At 47.7% G+C, this 11,910-nt stretch overlaps 1 protein-coding gene across 4 annotated transcripts in view; it reads left to right on the top strand.

The window, feature by feature from the left end:
- The first annotated feature begins 1,177 nt into the window (after positions 1 to 1,177).
- LOC127225359 (protein argonaute-1) overlaps positions 1,178 to 11,910 on the top strand; it is a 28,070-nt gene continuing 17,337 nt past the window's right edge. For 2 of the 4 annotated variants that reach the window (XM_051188801.1, XM_051188800.1), the window contains exons 1-5: positions 8,622 to 8,771; positions 9,083 to 9,301; positions 9,520 to 9,654; positions 9,790 to 9,877; positions 10,424 to 10,571. In XM_051188801.1, the coding sequence (XP_051044758.1) occupies positions 9,106 to 9,301; positions 9,520 to 9,654; positions 9,790 to 9,877; positions 10,424 to 10,571 (567 nt within the window). In that variant the 5' untranslated portion in view covers positions 8,622 to 8,771; positions 9,083 to 9,105. Of the gene's footprint in view, positions 1,374 to 6,019; positions 6,204 to 8,070; positions 8,192 to 8,589; positions 8,772 to 9,082; positions 9,302 to 9,519; positions 9,655 to 9,789; positions 9,878 to 10,423; positions 10,572 to 11,910 lie in introns of those variants that run through there. The other 2 variants (XM_051188798.1, XM_051188799.1) reach the window with 2 other exon arrangements.

Raw genomic sequence — 11,910 nt, 5'->3', positions numbered from 1 at the left:
CCCAATGATGTGTGAGATTATCAAGGAAGTAGGTGTGGTGTTGTTTCTGGTATGAAGAGTACCCACACAAGGAACTATGGGAATGACGAAATGATTTTTGAGAGTGCTTCAGGAGACAAGCATCAAGACGTAGTTAATTAGGGCAAATGGACAAGGGAGACAAGAACTGACATTTTTGGCATAAAAGGAGTTAGGTTTTGACTTAAATTTGAAAAGTTAGATCCAGGTGGAGCTGTCCAGCAGACAGTAGGAAATATGAAGCCGCTATGTGGTTTTATATAGATAGATACTTGGGCTTTAAGAGTGGATGAAGCCGTGGAGAGTAGAACATAAAACTCAGATTGGAACTACCGTGAACAAAACAAACAGGAACCATTAAAGAAAGCTGAACAGAACAGGCACTAGGAGACCTAAGAAAATAAAGAAGCGAGGTAAATTATTTAAAAAAGAAGATGCTTAGGGTCAGATGTTGCAGAGAAATAATGGGTTTCGACACAAAACGTCATTTAAGTGATTTGGTAAGAGCAAAATTTTGCAGGTGAGAAAGTGGAGGCAGGTGCTTCCAGGGTCCTGTAGATAGAGAGCTCTGTTTCTACAGTTGAGTTGAAACTGTGACATCTTCCAAAGTAGGCAGGGTCTCTTAGCACATCTGTGGTCTCAGCACCCGCCCGGCTCGCGGTCTGGAAGAGAGGGTGGCGTCAGTGAGATCAGCGACTAGGGACGCAGAAATACTGACTTCGCAGAGGCAGCCAAGACTTAAAGGATGAGGGTGACTAGGAGAGGGTGGGAGGCAGGGCCCCGGGGTGAAGGGATGTTGGAGGGCAAGAGGGCCGGAGAATGAGTTAGGAGCCAGGCTCTGTGCCGAGGGCAGGGGCAGCGGTAGGTTCCCAGGGACCTTTTTAGGGAAAAGACAGGGCCCCAGGCTGCAGCCGGGGAAGGGGTGTTGCCCAGCCCCGCCCCACTTACGCCACTGCGCGGTTCCGCCACCGGAGCCCTCCCGCCAGGCTGCACGGCCACGGGTGGCCGCCAGGGGCCGCTGCATGGGCCTCGCGCCCCCGCCCCTCTCCATTGGCCTTTGTTGCCGTCGAGCGCCCCGCTTGACTCGTTCCCGTCCGCCCCCTGGGCCCATCGGTCGCGCCTGCGCACTGGCAGCGCTCGCAGGGGGAGCTGCTGCAGGCTCCGCGGCGGCGGCAACGGAGGCTGCGGGGGCGACGGCGCGAGCGGCCGGGCTTCGGGGGGGAGCCGAGCCCGGCCCGGGAGCCCGAGCAGTGCAAGTGCGAGGCACCTAGGCCGCTCACGCTGGACTCCTCAGTCTCCCGGCCGCCTGTCCTCCGCACGGGTATATGGGATGGAAGCGGGACCCTCGGGAGCAGGTAAGGGCCCTCGGGAGCCGGGAGCGGTGTGTGTTCCAAAGCCCTGGGTCTCCCGCGGGAAGAGCATGGTTCCAGAGTGAGGAGAGAGGCTCTCAGGAGATGGGGGGCCCAATTTGAAGGGGGCTGTGTGCAGTTCCGGCAGAGAGCCATGTGAAGATCTGAGACCCGGGCTGTTTGTCCTAGGAAGCAGAATGCAGTCCTGAGGGTGGGAAGTGATCTGCGAGAAGGGCCTGAATGCACCGGAGTCCTTCCGTGAGGTTGGGGAGGCCTGGCAGGTGGCAGGGGGCGGGCTCCAGGTGTCCAGGAGAGGGGGGGGCGACACAGATGGGCCTGGAACTACCGCCTGCCAGGGGCGGGGGCTCGGCCGTGCTGGGCTGGGCTAAGCTAATGTCTCTTGGGAGAAGGCGCCAGAGCTGGGCTCTGTGCTCCGCCCTAACTGGGCCTGAAGCGGGGGTGAGGGTCAGGGGGCGGTGGGTGGGGATCTAGCCCTGGGATTTCCCCCTTAGGCTGGGGACTTGAGTGGTGGCCCTGGAGCATGCGCGGAGGTACCAGCCTAAAGGGCTGCCCTGTGTAGTGGGGGCGTGGCTGTTTGAATACCCCTACCCCTCCTCTGTCCTGTTTGGCTTGGGAAAAGGAGTGCACTGATGTGTGCATTCTCTCTTAGATTCTGTTGGCAGAATACAAATGGAAATTGCCTTCGTCTCTGTCTTGGGGGTCTCTGACACTTGGTCCTTAAAGCCCCACAGTAGCAGTTTGCCAAAGAATGGGTTGAGGTAAACTGCCAGAGTGCCTTTTTCTGCCACATGAGGAAAGACTGGGACCGAAGCCATGCTTTGGGAGCTGGTTCTCCCTGAAGATAGGCCTTAGAAAAGTGTTGGTTATTAAGAGACCAGGCCCACTTGCTTTTCGAGATTCTAGACCACTACTGAGGAGAGATGGGAGCTTTAAATCCAAGGATAGCTTCCTTTTTCTTGAACTGGCTCTTTATGTGACAGTGTAATCTCCCTATATTGGTGAGTCCTGTTTCCCAGTGGATCTTTTGTCATGTCAGAGTCTTGTCATTAGAACCAAGGTTGCCTAGCTAGTCTGTCTGATAGAAACAAGTTGTTGGAGGTGTTGGCATGATAATTGATCCCGATTGTAGCCCTAACTTATTTTTTCCTATTTATAGTCAGGAGAAAAGTAGGTAAGAATAGAGGAGAAACTGAGGCAGGGCTGCCCAGAGAAGACTGGAGTCCTTAGGATGGGCTTTTAGACTTATGATACCTTTTGTGTTGTATGTCTCTTACCCGATAGTATAGAAAGGATAATCTGGACTCAGAATCCTTTGGGTTAGCTCTCACCACCTCCTTCCATTTGGTGTAGGGATGATGCAATAGGATTTCTGTTTAGATTACTCTTAAAGATTTTGGGGGAACATCTTTGTTTTTCAAGCCAATAATAGTGTTGATTTTAAAACTCTCCCAAGTCTCTGATTCAATGATCTGTGATGTATTCCTCCAAACATAAATCGCCTTGTAAAGTAGAGTGCAAATTCTAGTTTTCTAGGTTGGAGACTGTTACCAACAACCTGTGGACCACCCACATCTAGACACACTGAAGGCTTGTTGTCCTATATTACTAACAATTTTATCTTGATGGCTGTCTAGTGGGGTCTGGAGTGATGAAGAAATGGGTTTGTTTGTTACAAGAAGCTTCTAGGTAAAGGGCTGGAGCATGGGAGTCCGCTCTGTCACTGGGAAAATATTAGTGGCATGGAGTTTGCTTCATCAAAAGATGTAACAGCAATTCAGGCTGGGAACTCTGATGGAGACCCCATAATTGCTTCCTTCTGGGACTGGGCAATAATACCATTTGTTCTCTTGGAAGATGTTGAAGAATTAATTGTTCTGAGAAGTCTCAAAACCAAAGCAGTGTTGCCCATGTATGGGTAGATGCCTTCAGTGTGCAGATGTGTTCAGGCATGTGGACTGGCCTGGAAGCACATTGAGGGTGGAGGTACTGCCCCACTTATCTGTGGTGGCGGCAGCTGCCTGGTGCATGGAGGCCCTGACACAGAGTGCATGTTTATTAATTGACTCATCACATTCAAGTGTGAACATATGGTTAAACTCATGTGCGTATTCCGTAATTTGTGTCTATGTGCGTGGGTGTTTAATGTTTGTGGACAAATATTTCTGGAGAGATTGGTCTCTTAGTCTTTTCTTATTCAAGGCTACAGGCCCTTTGAGTAGGCAGTCAGGTTCTTGTGAGCCTTGGAGTTGCTGGAGAGGAATCCTGAGCCTGGGCCTTGAGCTCTGTTACTTTTCCTTCTCAGGGCTGGTTGGGGATGGGGGAGGGGGAGTGTCATTTTCAGGGCCCCTCCCTTCTTGCTTTTGTCTGCAGGGAAGGACCCCGCCCCTTTCCCCCTAGGCCGGAGCTTTGTCCTCTGTGCTTGGGGCCCTCATCTGCATCACAAAGTGGCCGTCTGTCCCTGTCTGGGTCTGAGGGGAAGTGTCTTCCTTTCTCAGACTAAAAGCTGGGGGCAGGGCGAGGTTAGGGAGTGGAGACTGTACAGCTGTGGATGGAGCTTTCCAGGGGCTAGAATGGCAGAGAAGTAGTTCTTTCCTCCTGCCTGCTTCCCTAGTTTGGGGAATGATATGGAGACATGTTCCCCATTTTCCCTGACTCCTGGGGAAAGTGCCCTAAGACACTGGTGTGCTGTCCATTTCTGGGGAAGAGAAAGCTCCGAGGGGAGTGTCTGTCCCACCCACTATCATTTCTGCCCAACCCCTAGTTCTGGGGGGGGGTCTTTCTCCCAGGATTTGCCTCCCAGTCTAGGAGGCAAAGGTGAATGGAGTCCTACAATTTGGAAGGGAAAGATACCCCCCCCCCCAAGGGACCAAATGCTTCTTCTGTATAGGGTTTGTGATTGTTTGGGACAGTGGCAAGCATGTTTGTGTGGTTGTGTGCTCTGGTATGCCTATGGGTGTGCCTGTTCATTTATTGTATATGAGTATACGGAGTACCTGTATTTATGCCTGGCATTAGCTTGAGTGGTGGCCAAGTCCGGTATGGTCCTGTCTTTTGAAACATTGTGCTTAGAACAGTAGACTTTGAAAGGCTAGGTTGTATGTGATAGGAATGTTTGTCTGCCAGTGGGCTTGTGTACAATACCTGTTCAGCTCTTTCTGGGATAGGTGTGAGTAGTTCAGTTTCCTTGCAGCTGGCTTCTGAAGGCCCTCTGCCTTTGGGGTGGATTTGCATTTCCCTCTTCAGAAAGGGGCTGGGGCTGCCTTGACAGGTGGTTAGACAGAGACAAGCACCTCAGCTTTGGGAAGTGTGCGCCTCCTACACTTGGTTCTGGTCTCTTCCTGACACCCTTGCTGAAGATGCACTCCATGCCCTCCTACCCCCTTTCCATCTGAGTTTTTTCTGTCTATGAAAGCAGAGCTGTGGTTAAGGGAGGAGGTTCTGGGTTAGTTTTTCCCTCTCTCCACCTGGGCTGGTCCTCTGCTGCCAAGAACAATAGTAGCTGGGGACAAAGGCTTTACACACATACCACACACACACACACACACACACAGAGAGAGAGAGAGGGGGGGGGGAGAGAGAGAGGTAGAAAATAAGACTGGCAGTAGCAGTCATGGCTGGCCTGTCTATCCTAGCCCTTTCCCAAGGGTCCCCTCTGTCTTGCAATTGATCCCTTCTGCTGTCTGGACCCTCTAGGGGAAGATTTGTGAAGCCTGGAAAGTGCCTTATACTTTCCCGACTCAGTGTCTTCCTTACTGTTCTTCCTGCTTCCCAGAGCCTCTAGCTCTTTCTTCCTGTGAGCTTTTTGTTGTTCTTCTTCTTCTTTCATACTTCGTCTTGATGGTTTCTTCCTTATCACCCAGCTCTCCAGCCCTACCTGCCACAGCCCTCACTCCTTTTACTGACCAGTTCAAGTCATTTTCTCTTGTGACCTCCATATCTGACCTTTTCTCCCACCCCTGCCAGCCTCTCTTTATCATCTTAGTCTCCAGATGCTATCTCTCCCTCTAGCCTTGTCTTCCTTTATCTCCCTCCAGCTCCAAACACTCCATCTTAGTCCTATCTCAGGCACTGGCCTTGCCATTCCCAGTCTGGCTCTCTTTGGGGTGGGGGTCTTTCTCCTGTCCGCATTAACAGAGGATGTCATTTCGAAGTCCTGATGGCAGTCAGGTGGCAGTGGTGCACACCTTTAATCCCAGTACTAGGATGGTGATGAGTGAAGTGAGCTTCTCATAGCAGAGCATAGAACATTCTAATCTGCCAGATATCTGGTAGAGAGGTGTCTCCTTCTAGTATGAAAGAAGGAAAGGGCTTTGTAAACTAGGAACCAGACTTGGTCCCTTCCCTTATGTTATCGGAACTCATTACACATTTATTTGTTGAAGTTTAAGATACATTTTCCTAACTGAAGAAAAGTTTTAAAGACAAAAACAAATGGAGCAAACCATTGGAAAAACCAATGAGCCTGGGAATGTCTGAGTTAGTGGAAGGAAGTCCCCTGCTGGGTTAGGAGGCTGGAAAGAGATCCACCCATGCTCCCTGGTTGATCTGGGTCTGAAAGGCCTTGTGCTTTCTCTGGTCACAGACATTAGAAGGTTGCCAGAGTCTGTCCTCACTGTCCTTTGTCTTAACAGCTGCAGGTGCCTACCTGCCTCCCCTGCAGCAGGTGTTCCAGGCACCCCGCCGGCCTGGCATTGGCACTGTGGGCAAACCGATCAAGCTTCTGGCCAATTACTTTGAAGTGGACATTCCTAAGATTGACGTTTACCATTATGAGGTGGACATCAAGCCAGATAAGTGTCCTCGAAGAGTCAACCGGTAAGTGATGCATATGGATGACACCAACTTCAGTTTATTAAACAGGGAAAGAGGGAACATGTTGGCTAAGAGTAAAGTATCACGTTCCACCGTTTGTTGAAATGGGTGTGTAGAGAACTTTTTTGTTGTTTCTTGAGATGGGGTTGCTCTGGGTAGATTTGTAGATCAGACTGGCCTTGAAATCACAGTCAAGTGCCAGGACAGACTCCAACGCTACAGGGAAACCCTGTCTTGAAAAACAAACAACAACAACAATAAAACCCTTAGGAATTGGCAGTGAAGTTATTGTCCCCAGAACACTTTTTAAAACAGTCTTGAATGTATTTTCAGATACTTTTTCTGTGCATACATAAATATATGCATATGTAATATTAATGCACAATACTATATACTTTGCTCTGCATTGCCCATATTAATTTGTGTAGATCTGCCTCATTCTCTTGTGTAGTAACACTGTAGATATTCCACAGAATGGCCATATAACTTGCTTGATCTATTGAGGGATATATAGATTGGGTCTCAACTATAAGATTGCTATAAGATTGAAACTATTAGATATTATATAAAGATACACTGAGTGTGTATCTGTAAGATAAAATCCTAGGAGTGGATTGCTGGTACAAGACTGTTTAAATTGAGACATTGTCAATTTTTAGAGATAGCATCACCTAGGATGTCCGAGTGTAGGTTTTCAGTCTACATTATAGACCTGCAAATTAGAAGTTGGTTTTTTCTTTTTTTCTTTTTCTTTTTTTTTTTTTTTTTTTTTTTTTTTTTTTTTTTTTTGAGACAGAGTTTCTCTCTGTGGCTTTGGATGCTGTCCTGGTACTAGCTCTTGTAGAAGCTGGTTTTACTAAAACCAATTTTCATTCTCCTCAACATGCAAGAATTCAGAGGTTCTATTGCACATACTTATACCAACCTAATATATCCAATTCTTTTATGTTTTGTGTTTGGATAAGTAGATAGTTGAGACATGTATGTAATAATCTGTGAAAGGGTGTTTCACGTGCTAAGCAGGACTAGTCCCTGTGTAAGTAAGCATGTTTGTGATTATGTCTAAGAACTCTAAAGTGGCCTTAGCTGCTAGTTATTGTTCCTTTCATTGCTATTAGAGCTGCTTTTTGATAAAAGGCAGTTAGAAGTTGGTGGGAAAGGTTTCATACAGTCAGTCTATGAGGAATATAAGTAGTCAAGGTGAATTTCTTGGTAGCACTGGCCTAATTGGGATTGAGACCATGTGCTTTACCATTGTTTCTAGTGTACCTTTTGAGTATGTTTTATGTTGTAGCAGTACATAAGAGTTTGGGTTTAGAAAGTGGAATGGTCAGATAATTGGGTGGCTGGGAGTTTGAAAATATGATGGTTATGTGGGAACTAAATAGGAGAATGCAAGAAATGAGATGGGGGAGGGATGATAATGGAGAGAAAACCATGGTAGATCTCAGAGAGCTGGAGAAATTAATTCATTCTGTAGTTTATTTTACTTCTAGTCTAGTTCAGATCTTTCCCTTTTTGATTTTGCTTGACAGACTGGGAATCAAAGGTTGTGGAAGGTTCAGGATAGACCTGAGAACAAGCCCTTCTCCTCTTCAAGGTCTGTGAGGATCTTGGTGATCTGAGGACCAGCAGTGTCAACTATGTTGTCAGAATGTGGCTTCTCAAGCTACACTGTAGACCTGCCAATCAGAAACTGATTTTAATGAAACCTGGCAATTCATAGGAATGTTGAAGTTTGAGAAATGTTGCCGTAGAGTAGACGTTAGGAGTGAGCATAGTAAACGGAACTTTGCCTGAACCCTGAGCTGTTTCCAGAAGCCTGAAGTGCTATACTCAAGCTTTCCCATGCCACGTCTGTCTTCCCCAGGGAAGTGGTCGAGTACATGGTCCAGCATTTCAAGCCTCAGATCTTCGGGGATCGCAAGCCTGTGTATGATGGAAAGAAGAACATTTACACTGTCACAGCACTGCCCATCGGCAACGAGAGGGTAAGGCTAGGGACGAGGTCGGGCTTGTGCCATGTCTGCCGTGGAACATGGAAGCCCACCTACAGTGCTCTAGTCCAGAGATCCTTCTTTTGCTTTTGTGATGAAAAGTGTATGGTAGTTCAGGTTTGGCACTTAGTGGACTGTGTGCCTGTTCCCAAACAGACCAAGATTAGACTTATAGACCCAAAGGATTTCCTTCGGGGTTGAGAGGGCCGGAAGCACTGAAGCATCATCCTCGGAAAGCAGTGTGGGTTTTTGACTCTGCAGTTTTTATTGTGAGCCCCTGGTAACTTTAAAGATGTTATGGCAGGTCTGTGGAGGGGGGGACAGTGAGTGGGGCAGGAGGTGGAGTCTGTGGGAACGTGACAGTAAATCCTTTCCTTCTTTTTGTCCCAAAGGTTGACTTTGAGGTGACAATCCCTGGGGAAGGAAAAGATAGAATTTTTAAGGTCTCCATCAAGTGGCTAGCTATTGTGAGCTGGCGTATGCTGCATGAAGCCCTGGTCAGTGGCCAGATCCCTGTGCCCTTGGAGTCTGTGCAAGCCCTGGATGTGGCCATGAGGCACCTGGCATCTATGAGGTACTGAGTGTAGTTATTACCTAGGCTATAGGTGCTTGCAAAACTGCTGTTGGGGGAGGAGGGAGGGAGGAAGTATTCAGGTCCCACAGTGTATCATTGGGAAAAAGAAACTGAAGCCCAACCACGTGTCAGGCAAGTAAGTATATTTACATTTAGATGGTTAGATCCTTGGCCCTGTCCTTAGGTACCATTTTGGCCTCACCCCATTTGCCCCTGCAGGGCAGAGAAAAGGTAGAAACTTGTACAAGGTCAGTCTTACTATTGGCCCAAGAACAGAGCTGGCATTAAAGCCCTGGTGTCCTGCCTTCCAGGCCAGGGCTCCTCCGTGCCCAGGATGCCTCACAGGGTGGGGGCCTGTGCCCGAGGGACCAGTTCTCTGCCTGTCCCTGCCAGGTACACCCCTGTGGGCCGCTCCTTCTTCTCACCGCCTGAGGGCTACTACCACCCGCTGGGGGGTGGGCGCGAGGTCTGGTTCGGCTTTCACCAGTCTGTGCGCCCTGCCATGTGGAAGATGATGCTCAACATTGATGGTGAGTTGGGAAAGCTATGGAGCCAGGGGCACCCTAAATCCAGTGACCACACTCCCAGCCTCATCCCTCCCAGCTCTGCAGCCACATGCCTAGTCCTGAAGCCTTGGCACACCCTGTCCCTCTCCTGGTACCCTGTAAAGAAGAGAGTATAAACTGTAATGTCTTCAGTTTTTTTCTCTGAAAGAATCTGAGCCCAGCTGTCTCTCCCGCCCCCACAGTCTCAGCCACTGCCTTCTACAAAGCACAGCCAGTGATTGAGTTCATGTGTGAGGTCCTGGACATCAGGAACATAGATGAACAGCCCAAGCCCCTCACGGATTCCCAGCGTGTTCGCTTTACCAAGGAGATAAAAGGTGAGGACCCACCCAAATGGGGAAGGGGAAGCTCTGCGTTCTCTACCCGTAAGAGGAAATCTCCCTGGGAGAGGCCAAGAAAGGGAGCATGAGCATCCTGTCTCAACCTTGACAAGTAGTGTGTGTGTATCTCAGGCCTGAAGGTGGAAGTGACCCACTGTGGACAGATGAAGAGGAAATACCGCGTGTGTAATGTTACCCGGCGCCCTGCTAGTCATCAGACGTAAGTTGGCAGCATTGCTAAGCACAGTCAACTGGTAGCACAGGACTAAGCTCTGTACCCACTCCTTCTCATGTGGTCCTTCAGAATATAACTTGGCATTGGCCTGTGCTTAGAGATAAGAGATGCAAATTTGGCATCCTTTCCCAGACCTTCCCAGACTGATTATCCCCATTGATCTCTTGGTTTCCTCCTTGGACTTTTACTATAAACATGTGTGGACCACCAATTACTTACTGTTGGGTCTGTAAATATAGAACATTTCAATTTATTCTTCCTCCTGAAAAAAATGCTAAATTCAGGGTCCCTGAGTTAGCTGTAGGAAAATCATCAGATTCCATCCCTTTCTTGATGCCAGGCTGTATGGGACTTATCTTTAGTATCAATTCTATTCAGGTGTTAGAAACATAAATGAGTCAGATATGGTTGATGCTTCGGGACCTGTCCATCAGATCTTCGGCTTTTCCAGTGAAACTTTCTTTGGTTGGGACTGTAGAGAGATGGGGCTGGATGATAAGTTATGATACTTCCTTACCTTCCTCCATACAGGTTTCCCTTGCAGCTGGAAAGTGGACAGACTGTGGAATGTACCGTGGCACAGTATTTCAAGCAGAAATATAACCTTCAGCTCAAGTATCCCCACCTGCCCTGCCTACAAGTTGGGCAAGAACAGAAGCATACCTATTTGCCCCTCGAGGTAAGGCTGCCACAGAAGGGCTCCCTGACACTGATCATCGGATCTGTGCAGCCATTCATAGTCTGCTCTCGATTTGAAGTTTAGAAAGACGATGTTCTAGGAAGGTTTAAGATTGTCTTCATGAGAATTATAGACTTCCCACTTGCCTAATCCTTTTCTTATCCCTGGTTTTGCTTTCATATTCTTTCAGGACTACCAGACAGAAGGGCAAGTTCGTTCATTCGTTCGTTCGTTCATTCATTCATTCATTTGAGACAAGTCTCTAGCCCAGGCTGGCCTTGAAGTTTAGACAGGGATGACCTTGAACTTCTGATCTTCCCATCTCTACCTCCCGGGGCTGGGGTTCTAGACATAACACTTCCACCCTCAGTTTATGGGGTGTTGGGTTTGAACCCAACGTTTTATGCATGCTAGGCATGCATGTGCCAACTGTGCATGCACTACCCTTATGTTTATTATTCTATAATTGGTCAGGACAGAGATTTCAGATACTCACACATATGTCTTCATTTCTCTTTCTTGCTGTCTGCAGTTAGGGATAATGAGTGACCTAGAGATACAATTATATCTCATTCTGAAGAAAATAGAGGCAAATGTTTCCTGTAATGTAAATTCCGTTTCCCTAGTGGTTAATGAGCTCTCTTCTGGGAAAGTTTTAAATCTCCAGACTTTTCACGCCTTTGTCCTTCACAGACCTTTGAAATACAACATTCAATAAGAGGACAGTAATACTGTTTAAGTCACAGAATACCAGTGTCGAATCTCCAGGCAAAGCCTTGTGAAGAATTTCTTACTGCCTTACTCTCTGGCCCAGTGTGTGATCATGAAACACCATCAGTGTGCCACCAGGATGGGCATCACCTGAGCTTGTGTCTCTACCTATTGAGTCAGAGCCTGTCTTTTAGTAAAATCTAAAAGGAGAGCATATACATTAGAGCTGGAGGTACACTCACACAGACTCCCCACTTATTCCAGCAGTGGGGGTTGGGTGGCTTCTGTGAACTTATACCTCAAGCTTCTTTTGAACTTCTAGGGTTCCAGAACCTATTCCAAGAAAGTGAGACTAAAGGGAGAGGAAAGCAAAACAAGACTCTGGCTTGTTTAGTAGCAGCCGATACACAGAAAATGGGATGAAGGCAATATGATCTCGGAGGTATAAACTGAGGTCTTTAAGGGAGAGTGCCAGCTAAATTGATATGTATTACAAGCTGAAATTTTTGAACAATGTTATTTATGTGAAACAGTAGTTTTCAAGGTGAATCATTTATATAATTATATACCTTGATTTGTATTGTTGCTTATTTAACATATGTTTATCAAACTTATATGTTATGTATAG

Source organism: Phodopus roborovskii, unplaced genomic scaffold (genome assembly GCF_943737965.1).
Source record: "Phodopus roborovskii unplaced genomic scaffold, PHOROB, whole genome shotgun sequence".
Taxonomy (NCBI): Eukaryota; Metazoa; Chordata; class Mammalia; order Rodentia; family Cricetidae; genus Phodopus; species Phodopus roborovskii.
Note: the sequence above shows the minus strand (reverse complement) of the source record. Positions and strands in the feature narration are given on the sequence as shown.